The 23,938-nt window shown below is 34.7% G+C and overlaps 2 protein-coding genes across 2 annotated transcripts; both read left to right on the top strand.

Moving 5' to 3' along the window:
* The first annotated feature begins 591 nt into the window (after window positions 1-591).
* LOC141587772 (protein neprosin-like) lies at window positions 592-15,261 on the top strand. Its single transcript, XM_074409240.1, has 6 exons — window positions 592-681; window positions 760-855; window positions 957-1,061; window positions 1,439-1,597; window positions 1,682-1,735; window positions 14,908-15,261. The coding sequence occupies exons 1-6, from the start codon at window positions 592-594 to the stop codon at window positions 15,259-15,261; spliced, it is 858 nt and encodes a 285-aa protein (XP_074265341.1).
* Window positions 15,262-16,410: 1,149 nt separating this feature from the next.
* On the top strand, window positions 16,411-23,426 carry LOC141658652 (heat shock cognate 70 kDa protein-like). The gene is made up of 4 exons (XM_074465551.1): window positions 16,411-16,718; window positions 16,900-17,883; window positions 17,993-18,016; window positions 22,616-23,426. The coding sequence occupies exons 1-4, from the start codon at window positions 16,502-16,504 to the stop codon at window positions 23,299-23,301; spliced, it is 1,911 nt and encodes a 636-aa protein (XP_074321652.1). The 5' UTR covers window positions 16,411-16,501; the 3' UTR covers window positions 23,302-23,426.
* The last annotated feature ends 512 nt before the right edge of the window (window positions 23,427-23,938 follow it).

The raw sequence follows: 23,938 nt of genomic DNA, 5'->3' as shown, positions 1-23,938 counted from the left end.
ATAGGATAAGGTTTTATAATACGGATACGATATGATATACGGTTTGAGTTATACGAATTTATGTATATACGATACGAAAATCCGTATATACGATACGGCTTTTTAAAAACCGTACCGTATCCAGGTCGGGCAAAAACGAAACCGTAGATTACGGTTTCTGATACAGTTTTAAGTTTTTGTATAAAAAAAGTTAAAAAATGCAAATTTCTTCTTTCAACTCCACTCTTCTAATCTATTTTATGACTTTTTTTACTAACTTATCTCAATAAACAAAAATCAGCTCTTCATAAGAGTTGGTCATGTTATATGTAATTATTAGCTCTTAAATAATTACAATGTTTAATTGGGCATTTGTCGCCAAATCGTATCCGTATATACGGATTCCGTATATACAGTTTTTCCGGGTACCCGAAAATCATTTATCGGTTAAACCGTATCGGATCCATATAGTGATTTTTGCGATTTTTAAAGCCGTATACCCGATACGGTTTTCAAAACCGTATCGAGTTTATGGTTTTGCTCACCCCTAACGACCAACATCGCATCATACATATCAAAACAATACATCGAGTACCACATAAAATTAGGAAAATGAACTACGGTAATGTGAAGCTTATGTTTGTGTTAGCATGGCCTGGATCCGTCATTTGTTCTAGTTTGTTCGACTCTAGTGGAGCCTATGTTTGTGTTGTACCAAGTTGGTTTTCAAGCTATCCAGTTTGCATGTGACATAACCTTCTCAATAATTATATTTGGCAGAATGAGTATGGAGACGTATATGATTGTGTGGATTTTTATAAACAACCTGCATTTGATCATCCACAACTCAAAAACTATACATCATTCTATCCCGAGGTTTGTGAAAATTATATCTTGTTAATATTTTTGTAGTGAAAGACTATACCAAAATAATTAATGCATTTTGTTATGTTGTCAAACTTTTTTTTTGAGTGTAGATGCGACCAACATCTCCTCCTATCAACAATATGCAATGCCATCGCAAAGACTATATGATGTTAAAAGAGGGTAGTTGCCCTTTCGGAACAGTTCCTATTAGAAGGGTGAGCAGAGATCAATTTTACAAAATATATAATTTTACACACGACTATGCAAAATCTAGCATTCAACCAACATCTGGAACACATGTAAGCTTCTCAACTTCTAATATGCTTGTTTATATACATACTTCCATTGTCTAGGTATTACTTGCCTAGTGCTATTTCTTGATCTATATTCTATCTCTGAAGTTAGCGTATTGAGTTACAATTTGGTTAATATCGTTTACATGCACAACATTAAACATATACGGAGTACTTTCTTCAAATAAAATATGATCAAGACGTAGGAAAAGATAATTGTTCTTATATAGTTATATACTCCCTATATTTCTTTTAAAAAAATGGCTGCTAATATAATATGCTACAACTTGTTTCTCTAGATTGCTGTTTTGCAGACTAATTCTGATCCAAGTAAGGTGAAATATTCTGGAGTAACAGGCGCCTTTAATGTCTACAATTTACCGATTGAACAATCACAATATTCATCTGGTGAATTTGTGATTCAAAATGGTGATGACAGAATCAAAGTTGGTTGGACGGTTAGTGTTGATTCATTATTAAGTGATTTATTTTATCATAAGTTGTTTGATTAGTAGTGATAACCGCAACTTATATGGATACAGGTCAATCCAACATTGAACGACGACAACCAAGTACGTGCTTTCCTGTACACTGATGTAAGTACGATTGTACGAATATTAAATCAATTTTCTAAAATAATTTGCATGTTAAGAGATTTAAAATCGCTAAAGTGGTAAACAACCTCCTTAAGTTTACTTCAACGTGAGATTAAGCCCCTTAAGTTTGATTTGGAGTAAACAACCCCCTTAAGTTTGCTATAAAGTGAAATCAAGCCCCTTTTATTTTTCCGGCCAAAATCTCACCGGATTTTTCAATTTCTCACCAATTTCTCATATCGGTGTACATATTAGGTATAAATTTCACTCCTTATTACTTTATATATGTAGATGTACCGCAATATTTATAGCGTCTTAAGAAACACATGATCATACTCTTGATATTAACAATCAAAATGCCGACTAAAATGCGTGAATGAAGAATAATTATGAATTCCAGTAATTGTGCACACTCAATAGTCGTACAACATATTTTTCCCTACCAACACCCTTGAATGATGCTAAGAATAATAGCTGCATCTTGAACAATTTAATTTGTACTTTGGAGGGGAAGACCAGTTTGGCAAACCATGGATTTGCTCTTAGATTACCGGGTAAACAACTCGACAATTTTTGAGGATCATCATCACCGCCCTTCTTGATGACAGGAGCACACAAATGAAAAAGTAAACGTATCCAAGAGAAATTTGTATCTAGTATGTACACCGATATGAGAAATTGATGAGAATATGAAATCCTGTGAGATTTTAACCGGAAAAATAAAAAGGGCTTGATTTCACTTTATGGCAAAGTTAAGGGAATATTTACTCCAGATCAAACTTAAGGGGCTTAATCTCACGTAGAAGTAAACTTAAGATGGTTGTTTACCACTTTCGCGAATTTAAAATAGAATGTTTTACAATAAATATAATGGAATCTGAAAAAGTGTTTTGTCATTTCTTTTTGAAGACTATAAAACTTTCTCTTTAAGTGTCATTATTAACATGTACCCTCAGCACATATTTTAGAAAACTCCATATTAAATAGGATTAACTCATGAGAACAATACATACTATTGTTAATCCTCTTAAAATAATCCGAACAATAATTTAACTTACAATAAGCTCAACTTTATATAACATATTCTCAAAATATATTTGGTTCATTTTTAACCTGTTGTATCATGTTAAATATGACATGGCGATGACGTGTTGCTGAAGTGACACTTATAATACTAAATAATAATAGTAACAAAAAAAATAACATTCCCCTTATACTAAAAGAATAAGAGATCGCCAATTTTTTCCCTTCTAAATGAAAACTACTCTATAATTAGGTTTCATTATGTCATGTCTAAAATTGGGTCATATTGTTTAATTTCGGAGTAATAAATATATAATTCAAGCCATTTAAAATGGATGATATTTTTCAATTTGATTAGACATATTAATAGAATATTCTTATTTTGTTACATAAATAAAATTATACTGATTATAGGTATGATGTGAAAGCAATGTTTACTATTATTATTTTTAAAACTAAATTTGATGATTACAATAATTACTTAATGATTATATTACGGCTTTAGTGGATATAATATAATAACAATATTTTTTTTAAACAAAGTTAACAAAATAGTTCGAGTAAAACCGACAATCTTATATGGATTAAAAGTGTTGAACCTACTATTTTCTACCTTTTAATACAAAACATTACTATACTAATTTAAATTTTATAACTAAATTTCAATTGGAGTTAAATACTATGCCATGTTTGGGAACCAAGAATTGGAATTGAATTCCGTAATGGACACATTTCAAGCGTTTGGGAACCACTAGAATTTGGAATTGGACTCAATTCCTTATCCATTCCAAGTTTCCAACCTAGTTAAAATTTGAGTCTTTCAAATTCCTACTCTAAAGTAGTCATTTCAATTTCATCACTATTTACGTTTTTCTTGTTATGCAAACTATTTGACAATATTTTATTTATGATATTTTTTCCGATCGCAAATATTTTCCGATACAATACTTAATTTTTTTGAACAAAAAAATTTCTATGAGCTCGACCCATAACCCTCCCGCCCAATTTCAATTCCAATTCCAATTCCATAGGTTTCCCAAACAGACTTTTGGAATAGAATTCAAACATTTTGATTTCTACAATTGAAATCATAAATATGAAATCAAATCCAAATTTCCAAACAAAATCTTAATATAATTATTATTTTTTCTAATATACCCATTTACAAAACCGCGCATTCGCGCGGGATCTATACTAATTATTATTAAATAATAATAAATTTTTTCCCACCAAATAATCACTATCACCCCTCATTATAAATACTGCAATCAGGCCATCAAACATCACGACCACCACATATCCGCACCCACTTAACCCTCCCTCCTTCTCCATCGCTTCACCCTGTCACCCACCACCTTGCGACCCAAAAGAACGAGTTGGGCTAAGAGGATGGAGCTGGTGTTGGTGGTGGAGTGATATGTAACGTTAGTGGTGTTGAGGGGTGTGTGATTGCTGCTGCTTCGCTGGAGTGTGGTGGTCGGATCTGGGGTTACTGTAAATTGAAGATGGGGTGGAGTGGATTTGGTGTTGGTGAATTAAATAAAGAGGGTGTCTTTGGGAATGTGTAATGTAATTATGAGAATTAGAAAAAAAAAAAAACAAAAAAACAAAAAAATTATACTCCTACTTGACTAGCATGTTTCCGGTTACCTAGATTATTTTGAGAAGAGGGTACTTATATTTGGTTTATTGTGAGTTAAAACATAGTTCGAATTTTTTTAAGAAGATGAGCAATAGTATGTATTATTCTCATGAGTTAATCCTATTAAATAGTGTGTACTCTTCTTATGATGATGAGTTTTTCCAACACAATAAGGACAACACAAATAGGATAGGAGTAGATATTATTGTTTACTTTTAATTAAAGCTTTATTATACTCCGATATTATAAAGAGGAGCAAAAGAGTTTTATAATTATATCAGTTGATCGCATTCTACAAATTCTTTTATAGGCAGGTCAATCGCATTGCTTCAACACATTATGCCCTGGATTCGTCATTGTACGAAACAATGTACCTATTGATTATATCTTCGACACTCCATCAATAAGAGGAGAAGACCCGTACTTTTTCAACTTACATGTCTATCAGGTATTAGAAAACTTTGGATTTAAAGTATTATTGAAATTTGCTTTGCAATATTAGTCATTCCAAACTACTCGTAGTAAATTAACCCGTTTATCAAAGTTGGTTGGTGTGAGTGATGAGGGCTCTCATATCTTAAACAAGTGGTCAGGGGTTCGGTTCCTGACTCTTGCGAATGAAAAAAAAAAACTTGGTCCAATCATTTTAACTTTGAATTATTCTCTAATAATCCCATGTTCTATGTTCTGAGATCATCTTTTTAAAATAGTCCGAAATATTGAAATATTGAAAAGGCGTCAAATTTTCTTTAACTACTTTTATTTTTCCGTTTATTATTATACTTTTGAGTATATAAATACAAATTTTAAAGTAGCTAATGACGGCCTAGAAAAAATTCTTTTACGGTTTTCAGATCCGAGAATTTATTATTATCTTATCTATATAAATACAAAAATATTTCCTGCAATTCTGTGAAGCCACGTCACCAAATGCAATTTTTATTTTTATTTTCCAAATAGCAATTGTGGGCCCCATCCATTATTTTACATCTGAATTAATTTTTGTGTGGTTTATGTTGTTTATTTTTTGCTTACCTCAGTTTTTATAAATAAAATATTGTACGTAAATAATACGATTCTGAAATTATGCAGTACAAAATAATATACAGTAAGAAGTTTAATTACAATAATTGACAAAAGTAAATATAATTACAAAAAATTACAATAATTGGTCAAAGTATATATATTACAACAATGGATAAAAATCACATTTTTTTTAATAAACATTATTAAATAAGTAATACAAATACAACTATCAATTTACTAATAAATAAAAGTATTAAAGATAAACAATTCAGTTTAACAAAAATATATCAAAATTGGACGTATCACTAATTATTTAATTCAAAAAATAGGGGCAAATAATTTTTGCACGGATTTAAAACTACTATATCATTATATTATAAAATAAATAGAGTATAAAGTATTCATGTGTATTATCAATATTTATTTTCATATTAAACATTATATCGATGTTCCTTAAAACATACCCGTGCAATTTTGCACGGGTTAAAACTAGCTCATTATGACATCATTATCTAAAAAAATTACATTTGTATTTTTCTTCAATACTATTGGACAAGTAACGTAACTTTTTTTTATAGATTTTACATTGGCACAAAAATCGTCATTAAAGCTCCGCTCGAACTTGGCCCTTGGGCAACAAATTTTCTTATCCCCTAAAGCAATGTTGAACATTATAGAGAAGTGGAGGGTGTATTATTATTTTATGATTATTAAATATTTAATTTTATAACGTAAGATGTGATTAAATGATATCAATTCTCTTAACATTTCAATCTGTAACCTAATTGGTTTAGATAATCTATAATTTAAAGGTTAAAGTAAAATTTATACAACCCCAATTATTTATATTCAAAAATGTGTACTTATATAACTTAATAATTTATAATTGAGTACTAAAGAAAAAATATAAAAAAATAAGGTAATTGAAAATATAAAAATATATAGGAGAAACAATGATGTATATATGCGACCATTTTCGGAAAATGATTATCAAAATTAGGATTATTGTGGAATAATTCAAACTTAGGTCTACTTTAAGAAGATAAAGCTAATTTAAGATTACTAATGTGAATTTTCTCTATTATGTTGACGTAAATATATAACCATCCCGGTGTCAACACTCGTGCCATTAATCATATAAGGTAAAATTTAGTAATTCCATTAACTATTGATAGTGGGGTTTGTGGCACTCCTCCAATCAAACAAATTTCTCAACTAATGTAGTAGGGTAGTCGAGGTTGAACCACATGGAGATCAAAGATTGAATACTAGTTTTGTCTTAAATTGTAATTTAGCTACGCAAATCAAGAAGTTGATTAATATTAAACTAAGAAACTAAACTAATAATTAAATAAGACTAATAAACTAAGTAAACAAGTAATGCAAAGGTGGTTTAAACAATAAAGAAAAAGCCTAGGATCCGATCTCACCTCCGACATGTTCATTTACTATCATAATCCGTTAATTAGTCATTAGGGTGATGTGTAAAGTGGTAAACGCCTCTAATTCGTCTACTATCTCCCTCCCGGGCTCATAATAGGACACTAGCTATCCCGACTAACCCCCCTCTCGGGTTCGAAAGTCGGTATCCCAAGTTTAATACTCAACTACTCGAAAACACATGTAATTATTCTCAAGGTAGCCTAGTATTGACTAAGGTCATTAGGCCCACGTCGGTTTCCGGGTCATCCCTCTCCTTCTCCCGAAGGTTGATTTCAAACACAAGACTAGAGGTGTCCTCCCTTGATTCTCCCTCTCGGTCTCAACCTAGGTTGGCAATTAACCTTAGATATGGTAACTCGATTCCCAATCTAATCAGCTCCCGCCAACGAACAAGAGTAAGAGTCAAGAACTACCACAATTAAGCCAATAAGACAAATCAAGTCCCTTAGTCAACCTTTACGACACTCCAACAACTAATTAAAATGGGAAAATCAATTAACTTACCCATGTAGGAGTTAAATCGAACTGTAGTGAAAAACTACTCACTAATCAAACTTAATCCAACATAAGACATATAAATAACTTTTTTAAATATGGTATTACACAAAATAAAGTAATAAAGATTGAAACTTTAACTAAATAATTGTATAAATAAAGTAAAATAAGAACTTAAAATAAATTAAAAGGGAAAAAGGATTAGTTACGAGACCACTAGAAAACGAAGGGCTTCCCTTTTCTGTCTACGCCGCCTTTTTTTTATGTTCCGTCTAAAAAATGCCAACAGAAGTTCAAATGGACCAATCATAACCCACCACTATGGCAGCTAGGGGTGTTCATTGGTCCGGGATCGGACCGGATCGGACCAAACTATCTGGACCGAAGACCAAAGAAGGGTTAAGAGGTGGACCGAGGACCGGACCATATTAATATTGGTCCAGTTCGGTCTGGACCATAAAAACGCGTGGACCGGACCGGACCAACTGGACCAAAGTGGACCAAATATTATTGTCATTGACATGTTTTAGCATATAAAACTAGAACTCGAGAAGTTCGTAACGATCAAAATAAACAACATTATTTTCTTACTAGATTTAACTACATAATTACACATCTTATAATACGTCTAAACAAAGTAGAAAATAAAATCAAGGGATATTCTACATGGTACCCCTCAACTTTTCGACTTTCTAGGTGGTACCCCTACACTTTTTAAAACATACATGGTACTCCTAATTGTTGTCATTATCACTAAGTATACCTCTAAACTTTATTTTCCGCCAACTAAACTCAGTTTTAGGCGTTAAGTGATTACTTGGACGCGTAACCAAGCTTGTCATTTATCATCCCATGACATAAGGACTCTATTAGGCTCAATATCCATCTTTGGACGTGATAATTTGGCATGGGATCAATAAATTTTCCGTCAAATATTTTTTAGCCCATATATATCAATAAATATTAGAATCGAGATGGATATTGAGCCTAATAGAGTCCATATGTCATGGGATAATAAATGACAAGCTTGGTTACGCGCCCAAGCCATCACTTACCGCCTATAACTGAGTTTAATTGACAGAAAATAAAATTTAGGGGTGCACTTAGTGATAATGACAACAATTATGGGTATCATGTATGTTTTAAAAAGTGTAGGGGTACCACTAGAAAGTCAAAAAATTAAGGGGTACCATGTAGAATATCCCTAAAATCAATAATATTACAATTTTAAAACTTCTTTTCTTACATAACTTCGGTCCATGGTTTGGTCCGCGGTCTATTCGGTTTGATCTAGGATCGGACTGAAGACCAAAGTCGAGTAAATAGGTGGACCGTGGACCAGACCAAACAAAATTCGGTCCAATTTGGTCTGGACCAAATGATCCGATTCAGTCTGGTCTTTGGTCCGGACCACTGAGAGAACGGCCCTGGGCAGCCCAAAGGCATATTGCTACTTGGGGTCACGTGATTCCAACTTAGCCAATGTGAGATGATATTGAACAAGTTTCTTGCGGGTTCGAGTCTAGATAACGGCCTGACTGAAAATTATATGTGCTCGATTATTCTTCTTGCCAAGTGCCAGCTACTCTTCTCGTTTGCCAAGTGCCAGCTACTCTTCTCGTCTTTCTTGTATTTTCATCACATTATATCCAAACTGGTACCTATAAAATAAAACAAGCAAAAAGCAATACCGAAACCCAACGTACAATATAGATTGACATTAATTAACTTACAATAACAAATATTCTATTTTATTCACAAAATCTCTTTACTATAAAAGCCAAAACATTTAGAGTGTTTTGATTGGCTCATGAGCTTAGGGAGTGAAAAAACTAATTGATCTTACGTTCATCCCCCTTATACTAAAAGAATAACAAATCTCCAAATTTTTCCGCCTAAATGAATTTGGTTATTATTAGGCTTTCTTTTATATCATATCTGTAATTGGGCTTTTACTATATCATATTTGTAATTGGACTTTCATTATATTATATCTAAACTGGATTATACTAAACGTTCCCTTATCACCGATTAATATAAAACATTAATAATAATAATAAATTTTACAATTAAATATCAGGTTTTATAATTATTGCTACTCCGTATTTTCTTTAATATTCATATCTAAAAAACCGCGCATTCGCGCGGGATCTATACTAGTTCCTATCAAATTAATTGCTCTCTCTCCTCCCCACCTTCATTTCTCTAATTAATTTCTCTCTCTCCTCCTTATTTATACTCTAATATTCTTAATCTAATTATTCTAATTCTATTCTTTCATTCTTTTATTAAATAAGTGATTGATTCATTATTTTATTAAATTAGTAATTCCAAAATTCCTATAAAACATGAAATTTTCAAATCGTCATGACCACGGAAAATATAAATCAAAATTTCGTTGGCTTAGCAAAAATGATCACATTTACCAAAGTAAAAAAATTATCTCTCAAGATAAAAATGTATAGTAATATAATTATTCGAACTTTTATTTATGCCAAAAATAATTTTAAAAAGTAACTTGTGCATTATTTGCACGGGTGTAAAACTAGTTGGTAAATAAGCTAACTCGGGTTATTAATTAAACTAAATAAGAGATAAAATGTGGCTTAAGAGTACGTAAAATATTGAGTTATCAACTATGAAAAGATATAGCTATTGATATAGCAATCTCCTCAAATCATATGATTTATTTGCTCATTTGTACTGTTCTCCCATTATTATCTCAAAATTATTTGATCATCCCTTTCTAAAGATAGTACGAAAAAGGGTGTACATTCGTTATTGCACCTAAATAGCCGACTGTCTTCATCTGTTAGATCATGTAAACGGGTCGAACCACTCCCAAATGAAGGAGAGATGGACCATTTATGGCCCGACCCATTTCCATATTCAAACATGGTATCAGAGCCCAAGGTTTCGTCATGAGTTTCTAATTTAATCTCGACCCAAAACATGCCACTGGTGGAGAGCCTCTTTGAGAATTCGTTAATTCCCACTCTGGTGAGCTCCCATGGTTTCGCCCAGGGTTTCGAAGGGACCTTATATTTGAGGGGGCTTGTTGAAAAATAAACCCACATGTGTGTGTCCCACATTATTGGAAAGAGAGATTGTACAACTTTATAACTAAGGGGGCTACTTCTCTATAGCCAATTGATTTTAGGATGGAGTTTCATTTATGTTATCAAATGGTTCGTCCACTCCTCCATTTGGGTGTGCCCGACCCGCATAAATGTTCTAACACCATCCCTACAAGACTACCGCCAGTAACATTATCCTCGTTCTTTTTAATTCAAGGAATAGAGTAAATATTTCATTCCTTTCTCTTAAACCATCTCAAAATCGAAAAAAGGAACAATAAAATTGTGATAAATGGAGTAACAAAAAATACAACAACAACAACAACAACAGCATCAAAGCCTTCATCCCAAAATAATTTGGGGTCGACTCACATGAATCATCCTTTAGAACCGTCCATAACTTGTCGCACACTCAGAATGCGAATATATAGAAAAAGAAAAGTGAGACAAATGAGGAGTGAAATATAATATAAAAGTTAAGGTAAACTTAAAGATTTTAAAATTGAAACCCCGGATTTCTTTTATAAAAACTTAGAATTTAAATCGAGAATAAAGATCAAAACAATTTTTTAAAATAGAAGAAAAACTTAATGGTTCGGAATACTATACTCCGTATAAGAAAGTTATTGTTAAAAAAGTTTAATTTATCTAAAGCGAACAAATGGATTTTTTTTAACACACTTTAGGACTTGTTTGGTTACCTTTTAAGTTCATGGGATTTTGAAAATCTCATGAATTTATATTAAAAAAAAAAAAAATTATAAGATACTAAAAATTCACAATTTCTTTTCTTTATTTCTGTTAACTATACAACATTGACAAGTAAGTTTTATATAGGACTCCTGTACCATTTGGTTTAGCTATGTACGACTCACTATACACTAGTTTTAAATCCGTGCAGAAAATGCAAGGATCGTAATTAATAACATGTGTTATCAATTTATCATTGTATATAAGAGCACTTAAATGAATATGATTATCCTTGACTTTGTTTATTGACATCGCAAAACAAACAGCAATGAGAATATATTCAAGCAAAAATATATTAAGTTTTTTTTTTTTTGCCAGCGGTAAAGATAAAAGAAATATATAAGTATATGTTTATAAAATGAATTTTAGATTCATGATCAATTAAATTGATTAAAAATATATAGTGAATATAACATGAATTTAATACATTTAAACTGATATAAAGAACAAAGAAAAATCTTATATGGAGGACCGACGGGAGTGAAAATAACTATATATTATATCGACATGTTAAAATAAATGCACATCTATAAATTATACTCCTACAATATTTAGACTAACAAGGAAACAATCCTAGTGTGCCTAAATTGTAATTGGGCCGGTATTCTCAGTTCTTTAAATGCACATAAGACTAAAATAGGAGTCCAAAACTATTATTCCCTCCAGCTAGGGATGGCAATGGATCGGGTTGGATCGGGTTTTGCGAGATCCACACCCGATCCACTTACTTAATGGATCACCGATTCATATCCAAACCCGATCCATATCCAAAATTTTGAAATCCATATCCAATCCAATATACCTTTTTCAAATCCATATCTGCTCCAAATCCATACCCGATCCACCATATAATCCAAAACCCGATCCAAAACTTCCTTTAGCCATATAAAAAATTCGTCTAATATAACAAATTTGAAATTTCAAGCTTAATAAACCCAAAATTTTCAAAAATATTTGAATGGATCGGGTTCGGGTATGAATGGATCGGGTTTGGATTTGGTTCGGGTTTTTCAATGGTGGGTTTGGATATGGATTTTTAAATAGTGGATCGGTTATGGGTTTTCCAAAGGTGGATTTGGATCGAACTTTTTCCTTCGGTTCGGTTCGATTTCGGTTCGGATTGAGCCACTATTGCCATCCCTACCTCCAGCCGGATCATTTGTTATCTATTTTTATTTTAAGTATATTATTCATTCGTTATCTATTTCCATATCAGGTAAATAACTTTACACAAAATGACAAATATGCCCCTTACACAAATTATAGAATAGTATGACATCATACTGTAAAACGGTCTATTTTTATTAGAAAACTTTTTATTTAATTCTAATAAATAATTTGTATTTTTAGACAATAAAACCGTCTTATCGGGTAAAACCGCTTCACAAAAACTACCATATCCCATATTATTCACTACTATCATACGCCATATTATTCACTATTATGTACTCCGTAAGTCCGTATTACCTACCTATAAATTCTGATTTTGACATATAAACGGATAAACGCACCAAAACTTAAAAGCTAAACAAATTATACATAGCCAAAAGTATGTTTTACGTAATTAACCCTACCCAACCACCTCCTCACTCATTTTACATTTTTACCCCCTCGTCCCATTTCATATGGCTCTTTAACCCTATCTTAAAGTTCCGCCGCACTCCTCATCAATCACCTCTTATATTTTAAGCTCCTTTAAACCAATCTTTGTTCATCATCAGCTTTCTCCTTTTTTTGATCCTACCCATTCTCAGGTATCACCCTCACACTTTTCATCTCTTATTCCGATCTCCATCAGGTCTCCATCCTAATAGAAAAAATAAAGATAAATTTTCCTCTAAATTTCCGCCTCATCGACAATTTACATCAATATACATATTCTTTAATCTTTAATGCCTTTTAGTTACAAATTTAATAAATTTAATGTCAATATTGGAGTTTATTAAAGAGCATAAGTAGAAGAAATTCATGTAAGTATGATCCAAAAATTATACTATCTGGGTTCTTTTATTCGCTTGGTCCATTTCAAAGTGCATATTTTTTTTCGATTCTTAAAATTTTGTCAATATATTTTTTCAAAGATTTTTTCAGATCTAATATACTCCTTATTTGACTATTTCTTATTTGTTATATTTTAGTATATTCATTAAGGTGTTTTTTTTATATTTCTTTTAAAGGATTATTCGTAAATATTATTTTTTTCTTTTTTTCCCCAAAAATCTTCACTTCTACATTAACTGTTACTCGTATTTTTTTTCATTTTAAAATATTTATCAATATTTTTTTTCGAAAACCTTCAAATCTACAGTTTTTAAAAGATTCATTAGTATAATTATAATTATAATTATTATGGTGATTTAATTTTTTTAAATAGGTCGATAAATGTATTCCCAATGATTAAGATTTATTTCCGCAAAACAATTATACACATAATATTTTTAGATAGCTGGTATTTTTTATTAAGATATTATTTTTAAAGGAATTTATATTTATGGGCTTGTTTGGTTGCCCATTAAAATCATAGGATTTTAAACTTCATAGGAAGTGTAAAACCATGATGTTGTTTGGTTGCCAAAATCATGGGAAGTAGAACTTCCCACATGAATCTACTTCCTCCATTATGTGGGAAGTCACTCACCAAGCCTCCCCTTGGTCATTGGAACTTCCCACATGAATTAACTTCCCACATGCAAACCAAACACTTTTTGGGAATTCACATGAATTGGAAATTCATGTGAACTTGAAGTTCCAGGGAACTTTAGTTCCCTTATGTCAACCAAACACGTCCTTACTATACTCCGTACTTCTTTTTTAAACATCATTTTCTTTGAACATGAAAATATTTTTCTTTGAATTTGTTTTTTTTTTTATGTAACCAGTGACTTGTTGAAATTAAAGTCAAAAGATTATTTAAAGTGGGTTGGAGCGTGATAACTGGTTTACAATTATTATCACTAATTATTGAATTTGAGTAATTAAGAATTGACAATTGAATAATCTGAATAGGAGTAGGAATTTATTAGAGAGGAGATAGGTTAATTAAATGAGATGCAAAACATGGAGGGACCCATACAAAGCCAATTTTCTGAATTTTATCGACCAATTACAAGCCTTTAAAAAACCTGGCTTTTATACTATGTAGATGTAGATTTTAGGTTGCGTCTAGAAATTGAGACAAAACTTGAGTTATATATAAGAATCCCCATAACCTTTATAGCTGCATATAAAACTAATCAATCCTTGTTGTTTGTGTAATATTAGTGAAGGATATTTTTTATTTAAAAACTTTATTTAATGTTAGGAGAATATTACGGTAATATTACCTTAATCGGAATAATACTAGTATTAGAATAATTATATTATATTACCATAATAGAAATAGAGAGGGGAAGAGTTCATAAAGAGAATTGATGTTTTATTATATTGATAAATGTTCGTGTGTCTTTCGAATGATTACATTGGCTCGACATTTTTAGTACTCCGAGATCTAAACCGTATCAACTAATATCGCAATATAATTTAATTATTCTAATACTGATATTATTCCGATTACGGTAATATTACCGTAATATTCTTCTTCTAACATTTAATTCATATGATTTCAAAATTAATTCTATTATTAATTTGTGCATTTTTTTAATTTCACAAAATATCATCGCTTTTGAATATTAATGATAACCTGTTTTCTGTTTTTTTTTTTTTTTTTTAAATGAAAGGATGGTGAAAGTGGAAATTGGTGGTTGAATATCTGCGGCATAAACATTGGATTTTGGCCGAAACAAATATTCACAAAAATGTCAGAATCAGCAACTTACATTGGAGTAGGGGGTGAAGCGTATGGCCCAACTGACCGTCCCCTTCCTCCGATGGGAAATGGTTATTATCCAGTTGATAATAACATGAAGTTAAGTGCATTTTTTAGTGACGTGGTGTATGTAGATGAAAATCACATGAAAATAGATCATCCACAAATCGAGCCATATACAAATGATCCACATTATGGTATCAATAAGTTAGTAGATACAGGATTATTTGGACATGTCATCCTCTACGGTGGCATAAATAAATAAACAAAACAATTTTCTCGATAATATTTTTTGAGTTTAATTATGAAAGCAAATAAATTGCTCTTGTCATTTGTGTATACTGAATAGTCATGATTACATAGAGCCATAGATGGAAGAATGGGTGATAACGAGCCGCGCCGAAAAGACAATTGCATTGGCTTTCCTCCGCATGTACTCATGAAGCAAAACTCGAACTCGAGTCGATCTCGAATTACTCGAGCTTGGAAAAATTGTGTTCATTGTCAAGTTTTAGAGCTTAAATTCGAGCTCGAGCCAAGCTCAAGCTTATATATAATTGTTAGATTTTTCGTTTCTTTTCTTACGAAATTTTTAAATCCGGGATTCGAACGTTACATATAAAGATATTAAACGAATCTCTGGTACCATTTTGATATAGTGTTGTAGATACCCGTGTATGCCGATATTGAAATTTATAGAGAATCCGTCAGCTATCCGATGACGATAGGACACGTGTATTCCCAAAATGACGTACTCGTGATACGGATACGTCACATGGATGTTAAACAAGGTTACGTCGACGGTTTCCGTTAATTTAAATGGTTATTTAAATTTGATATTTTGAATGTTTTGAAATAAATGTTTATTTGTTTCTTTACATTTTGGTTTGGAAATTTATGAAATAAAAGGTTTGTTTAATTTATTTATGTTTTAATGATTTTTGAAATAAAGGTAATTTATTTCATTCGATTTGAATTTAATTCGAGTTGAGAGCTTTTATTTACGATTTATCGTTATAAATTGTTTTTAAAAGTTTAAATTTGGATTTTTTATTTTTGGTTGAATTATTGTAAAAATATTAATAAAGTGTATTGATGCTGTTATTACTTATTAGCCAATCATGGTAACTAGTAGGGGTTATTAAGTAAAGTACGATTCATTTGGGTAAAACTGTTTTAAGAATTATTGGTCTATTTATCCCTAATGTCAATAATCTGTGTTTCCCCTTATTTTTGACAAATATTGATACTAGGGTTAGGTGTATTTTTTTAGAATTATTTTTAAAAGATAAATAAATAAAAATACCTCGAGTCTTGAAAAGCCCTTAAAGTGAAATCAATTTTCAAAGTGTTGCGATTTATGACGGTTTGAAAATAATTGGAGATAATGCTATAAAACCCTCTTCCGAAAAGACACAAGTCACAGTCCTCTCAACTTCTCCAAATAAAACTCGGTCTCCACTGCTTCTGCTTCCATCAAACGTTTTTTTGTTTAATATATCTATATGGGTAACAATAATGAAGAATGGCCAGTTATAGGAATCGATCTAGGGACGACGTATTCATGCGTTGGAATATGGCAGCATGAGCGTGTTGAGATAATCACTAATGATCAAGGCAACAGAACCACTCCGTCTTGGGTTGCATTCACCAAAACCGAGAGGCTTATTGGTGAAGCCGCTGAGAATCAAGGCCGCATCAACCCTACTAACACCATCTTTGGTTTGTCTTCCTTTATTATATTTCCTTTAATTTAATTAATAAGTACTGTATGTCTCTTTTGTTATTTATTTATTCTTGTTTAATTTAATGGATTTACATTTTTTGGTATTTATTTATTCCCCTTCATTATGAAAGTTGTTCTTGTGTGTTTGATGTTGTTTGTATAAAATAATTGGAACAGATGCAAAACGGCTGATTGGTAGGAGATTTAGTGATGAAATGGTACAGAAGGACATGAAGTTGTGGCCATTTAAGGTCATTGCTGGTCCTGATTATGGTCAAGATAAGAAACCACTTGTAATGGTAACCTACATGGGAGAAGAGAAGCAATTCACTGCTGAGGAGATATCTGCTATGATTCTCATGAAAATGAAGGATACCGCCGAAGCGTATCTAGGCATGCCAGTTAACAATGCTATTGTTACAGTTCCTGCCTACTTCAATGACTCTCAGCGCCAAGCAACAAAAGATGCTGCTGCCATTGCGTCCCTCAACGTGGTGCGCATCATTAATGAACCCACCGCAGCTGCCATTGCTTATGGTCTAGACAAGAAGGGATTATTAGAGAGTGACAATTCCAAAAAGAACGTGTTGGTTTTTGATCTTGGCGGTGGGACTTTTGATGTCTCTTTGGTCTCTATTCAAAAGAATATCTTTGAAGTGAAGGCAGTGGGTGGGGATGCCCACCTCGGCGGTAATGATTTTGATAATAGAATGGTTACTCACTTTGTAGAAGAGTTCCAGAGAAAGCACAATATAGATTTGAGTAAGAATCCTAGGGCTCTTGGACGATTGAAGACAGCTTGTGAAAGAGCCAAAAGAGCCCTCTCAACAACAGCACAAACAACTATTGAACTCGATTGCCTTTCTGGTGGAATTGATTTTAGCTCAATTGTAACTCGTGCTCGTTTTGATAAGTTGAATGTTGATCTGTTTAAGAAGTGCATTGACCCCATTCAGCAATGTTTGAGTGATGCTGATATCAGCAGGAATGATGTTCATGATATCGTCCTTGTTGGTGGTTCGACTCGCATACCCAAGGTCCAGCAGTTGTTGCAAGACTTCTTTGATGGAAAGGAGCTCTCAAGAAGCATCAATCCCGATGAGGCTGTTGCATATGGAGCTGCAGTCCACGCCGGGATATTATGTGGTGCAACCAGCAAAGGTATGGTTCTTGTGGATGTTACTGATAGAATAATAGTAAATATGTAATGTTTTACGTAATTATTTGTTGCTATATTAGCGTTATTGTATTCCTAGTATGTAGCAATTAGTTAGCTGTTATCTCCTAATTGACAGCTTAGCCTGTTGTATATATTACTCTTAACCTAATCAATAATACTCAACGATTATCCTCTTTCATGGTATCAGCCATCTAGATCTTGCTTCCGCTCAAATTTCTTCTTCTCTCAAATCGTTCATTCCGACCTCACGTCAATCCAAATGGCTCCCGATGGAAAAAGCACTTTTCATCCTGCTCTTGCCGTCAACAACATCACCAACCACATTCCAATCAAACTCGGAATGGATAACGATCAGTATCCTTTGTGGGTGGCGTTGTTTACGAATCACGCGAAATCCAATCGCGTGCTTCATCATATTATCGAACCGAAATCAGGCTTACCCAAAGCCCCTTCGACAGATGACGAAAAAGAACTATGGGAAACCCTAGACGCGACGGTCCTTCAGTGGATTTACTCCACCGTCACAACTGAACTCCTCGAAACTATTATCGAGGCTGAATCCACGGCTATGCAAGCGTGGAATCGTCTTGCTAATATTTTTCAGGACAACAAAAATTCTCGAGCCGTGACACTCGAACAGGAGTTTTCGCATATAGACATGGCCGATTTCTCCTCGGCGTCGGCGTACTGTCAACGATTGAAATCCTTGGCGGACCAATTAAAGAATGTCGGATCACCGGTCTCTAACAGCCGATTGGTTCTACAACTTGTCTCTGGTCTTACGGATGCGTATCGTCACGTAGGTACTCTGATACGCCAACGTGATCCCTTGCCTGAATTCTATAGTGCCCGATCGATGTTAACATTAGAGGAAGCCTGCTTTGCTAAACAGGCTGCTTCGAGTTCTTCCACGGCTCTCTATGCTCGTGGTAATGGTGACAGTGACTCCGGAGGCTCTCGAAATCAGTCCGGCAAAGGGAACAAGGGTGGCAAGAAGAAGGGTCAGGGTAAAGGTGGTAATGGGAAAGGGAACAAAAATCAGGCTGCTGCTCAGCCGAGTTCTGCTGTTCCGGCTGCTACACCGGTACCTGCTGCGACTGGCTGGAATGGTGGTTACGGACCGTGGCAGTGGCCTCCCTCTCCTTGGGGCTACCCACCATGTCCATATCCATCGAGTCCATGGGTTCGGCCTAATTTCTCTCGCACTGCTCAACCCGGTATTCTTGGACCTCGACCTGCTCAAGCTTACAATGCTGATGGTAATGCTCCAACACAAACGGATATTGAAGCTGCCATGATAACCTTGGGACTCAATCCTAATGACCCATGGGTCATGGACACCGGGGCTACGTCTCACATGACGTCGGATCAAGGTAAACTCACGTCTTTTGTTAATACGAGCATTAATAATGGTATCATTGTCGGTAATGGAAATTCCATTCCAATTAAAGGTTTCGGTCATACCAGTCTGCCCAACCCTCATCCCCCTTTAGTCCTTAAAAACGTCCTATATTCCCCCCAACTAGTCAAAAATTTAGTCTCCGTACGCAAATTTACAACCGATAACTCGGTCACTGTTGAATTTGATCCCTTTGGCTTTTGTGTGAAGGATATGCGGACGGGAATTCGACTCATGAGGTGTAATAGTCGGGGCAACCTTTATCCACTGACAGCCGATACCAAGTCTCATTTTGCTGCATTAGCTTCCTCTCTATGGCACAACCGTCTCGGTCACCCTGGAGCTCCTGTTTTTACGTCTATTCGTCAAAATAAATTAATTGATTGTCCTACAAACAATCGAGATTCTGTATGTCAGTCGTGTCCTTTGGGAAAACATGTTCGTCTCCCTTTTGTTGCCTCTCAAACTAGAACTTTTATGCCATTTGATATATTACATTGCGATCTTTGGACGTCTCCTGTTCTTAGCTCGTCGGGTCACAAATATTATTTGTTGATTTTAGATGATTATTGCAATTACTTGTGGACATTTCCTATTGCTCATAAAAATGACGTTAATTCCACATTAATACAATTTCATTCTCAAATACAAACACAATTTGAGCGTAAAATTAAGTCAATACAATGTGATAACGGAACGGAATTTGTCAATAATATTTTTCGAAAATTTTGTGCCGAGCAAGGGCTGGTATTTCGCCTCTCTTGTCCACACACTTCTTCACAAAATGGCAAGGCCGAAAGAAAAATCCGCTCCGTTAACAATATTGTTCGTACCATACTGTTTCACGCTTCTATCCCGGTCACATTTTGGCACCATGCTCTAGATATAGCAACTTATCTTCTGAACATACTCCCAAGTAAACCTCTAGCTTACAAAATTCCCCTTCAAATACTATATAATCGTGTTCCTTTATATAGTCACCTTCGAGTCTTTGGTTGTTTATGTTTTCCGCTTGTTCCGTCAACAAAAATTCATAAACTTCAACCACGCACTCTTCCTTGTGTCTTCCTTGGTTATCCCTCTAATCATCGCGGCTATAAGTGTTTTGATATGACCACCAATAGAATTATCATTAGTCGACATGTTGTCTTTGATGAAACGGTCTTCCCTTTCGCTAAAGTCCACTGCCCTGACAAAAATACCTATAGTTGTTTTGATGACGAGTTGTCTCCGTATGTCCTTCGACAATTGGCTACAACCCAACCACCCACAGACACACCCCATCCCGCGTCTCCCACTGCCCAGCCCACGGTCTCTCCTGCAACAGTGTCAGTCCCTCCCACTGTTACTCCTCCAGAAACCGTACCTACTGTGCAAAATACCCCAGCCACTGTGGTCCAACCAGCTCCCCGTACCACTGTTGCGCCCAATGATCCAGCCGCGGTGGTACAACCCGCTTCCCAGACCACTACGGTCCAGCCTACGGTCAAGCCTACTACCCGTGCTGACCACGGCATATACAAACCAAACCCCAAATATTTTCGTACCAAAGACGACCAGAATTTAAGTCACACCACTGTCATTTCCCCTGTTCCACGTGACCCGGTGACAGCCCTTCGTGACCCTAATTGGAAATCGGCAATGGACGATGAATATAATGCTCTTATTTCTAATAAGACGTGGGACTTGGTTCCTCGTCCTGCGAACGTAAATGTTATACGTTCCATGTGGATTTTTCGTCACAAATTTAATTCTGATGGTTCATTTGAAAGGTATAAAGCGCGTCTTGTAGGTGATGGCAAAACTCAGCAGGTTGGAGTTGATTGCGGTGAAACATTTAGCCCGGTTGTAAAACCGTCTACAATTAGAACCGTGTTATGTCTTGCTCTATCCAAGTCTTGGTCCATTAATCAACTAGACGTCAAAAATGCTTTTCTACATGGAAATCTCAATGAAACGGTGTATATGTATCAACCAATTGGCTATCGGGATCACAATCGGCCCGATCATGTTTGCTTGCTCCGAAAGTCTCTTTACGGTCTCAAACAAGCACCCCGTGCATGGTACACTCGGTTTGCGGATTATATTGCTAAAATCGGATTCATCCATAGCAAGGTCGATCACTCATTATTTATTTATCGGCAAGGTACATCTATTGCTTATTTACTATTATATGTCGACGATATAATCTTGACTTGCTCGTCCGAGGCTCTTCGTGCATCCATTATGAGTAATCTTCATCGGGAATTTGCTATGAAAGACCTTGGCTCCCTAAGCTATTTCTTAGGCATATCAGTCCAAAGGCACGATAATAGTATGTTCCTATCCCAAAAGAAATATGCTAATGAGATCATTGACAAAGCCGGTATGTCCTCTTGCAAACCCGCTGCCACGCCTGTTGATACTAAACCAAAGTTGAGCGCTACTACGACGTCGACTCCCTTTAGTGATCCGACTCTCTATCGTAGCTTAGCCGGGGCGCTACAATATCTTACATTTACCCGACCCGATATCTCCTACGCCGTACAGCAAGTCTGCCTTTTCATGCACAACCCTATGGAAGCTCATATGAATGCACTCAAACGAGTGATTCGTTTCATCCGTGGAACTGCTGATCATGGTCTTTGGCTGCACAAGTCTCCTCCATCTCGTCTGATTGCGTATACGGACGCCGACTGGGGAGGATGTCCAGATACGCGTCGGTCCACCTCGGGGTACTGCGTCTTTCTCGGAGACAACCTCATTTCTTGGGCCTCTAAACGGCAACCTACACTCTCTCGCTCAAGTGCCGAAGCCGAGTACCGTGGAGTTGCTAATGTAGTAGCTGAGTCATGTTGGCTTCGAAATTTGTTAGTCGAACTTCATGTGCCTATGCCCAAAGCCACGCTCGTTTATTGTGACAATGTAAGTGCCATTTACTTGTCGGGTAATCCGGTTCAACATCAACGCACAAAACATATAGAAATGGACATCCATTTCGTCCGTGAGAAAGTGGAACGTGGGGAAGTTCGTGTTCGTCATATACCGTCTCGACACCAGATTGCAGATATTTTTACTAAAGGCCTGCCTTTGGTATTATTTGATGATTTCCGAGACAGTCTCAATGTTCGTGTTCCTCCCGTTTCGACTGCGGGGGTATGATAGAATAATAGTAAATATGTAATGTTTTACGTAATTATTTGTTGCTATATTAGCGTTATTGTATTCCTAGTATGTAGCAATTAGTTAGCTGTTATCTCCTAATTGACAGCTTAGCCTGTTGTATATATTACTCTTAACCTAATCAATAATACTCAACGATTATCCTCTTTCAGTTACTCCCTTATCCCTTGGTGTTGAGGTGGGTTCCGGGAACATGTCTGTCGTTATCCCGAGAAATACAACTATTCCAACGAGACAAGAGCGTATCTATGGAGCCTTGCATACTAAGAAGCGTATGTATGGAGGTACTGATAACGACTGTCGGGCATCTGTTTTGGAAATCCCTGTCTATGAGGGTGAGAGACTTAAAGCCCAAGACAACAATTTTCTGGGAGTCTTTGAGCTTTCTGGCATTGCACCGTCTAATAATGGATCTTCTAGCTTGATTAATGTTTGTTTCGAGATCGACGATAATGGGATTTTGAACGTATCAGCGGAGGACACCATCTCTGGCAACAGGAGTGAAATTAGGATCACCAACCGTAGTAGGCTTACAAAGACAGAGATGGATAGAATGACGAATGAGGCGGAGGAGTACAGATCACAAGACAAAAAGCATGAGGAAATGGTGAAAGCCAAGAACACATTAGAGGACTATGCCAATGACATGTGGGAAAAGCTTAACAATTGTGGGAAGAAGATTGGAGCTAATGACAAGAAGACGATAATGGATGCAATACAACAGATATTTGAGTGGTTAGATTGGAACTCTGACCAAGTGTTTGATGCAGGAAAGTATGTGGAGAAGCTAGAAGAGATTGAATTATTATGCAAGGCTTTTATTTCTAAGTTGCGCTGAATTTCCTTAATGCAGGTCAACTCTTCCAACACTTTATCTATGGATATTAAAATTTAGTTGTTGTTAATCTTCCGATTTTATTAGTTGCAACAAGCCGCATGTTAATCGGTTCATTTGTGACACTATTTGTTCACTATTAAGTTTTTGACAAAATGACAATCCTGAAATTGTGCTTACTTCTTCTTTTGTTAGAAAGTCTTGTGTAAGACCGTCTCTACAACCGTTGTATTTTAACTTGCGTTTGTTAGATTAGTGTTAAGTCAGTCATCATAAATGAATCTAAAAGTAATTTAATTACGATAGTAGAATAGTTTATCTAACATACTCCAAATATCTCTATCTAAAAAGTAAATTTCATAATTAAATTTCAAACGGAGTTATTACAATGGTAAAATCGTTAAATTCGCAAATATATTTGTCTAAAAAACTGTGCATTTGCGCGGATCCATACTAGTTTTACATAATGTAGTTAATTTGTTACCATAATCGAGTCAACTATATTTAAGAAAAAATACCATAATCGAGTTAACTATATTTAAGAAAGTATTTTTTTCTCCTTAATTAGTATTTTTTTTCATTTATAAAACTAGTTTGTTAATTATTATAGTTATTTTAGTATGTACTCATTAATTAGTTT

This window comes from Silene latifolia, chromosome 6 (genome assembly GCF_048544455.1).
Source record: "Silene latifolia isolate original U9 population chromosome 6, ASM4854445v1, whole genome shotgun sequence".
Classification (NCBI taxonomy): Eukaryota; Viridiplantae; Streptophyta; class Magnoliopsida; order Caryophyllales; family Caryophyllaceae; genus Silene; species Silene latifolia.
This window is presented reverse-complemented; position numbering and strand designations above follow the sequence as displayed.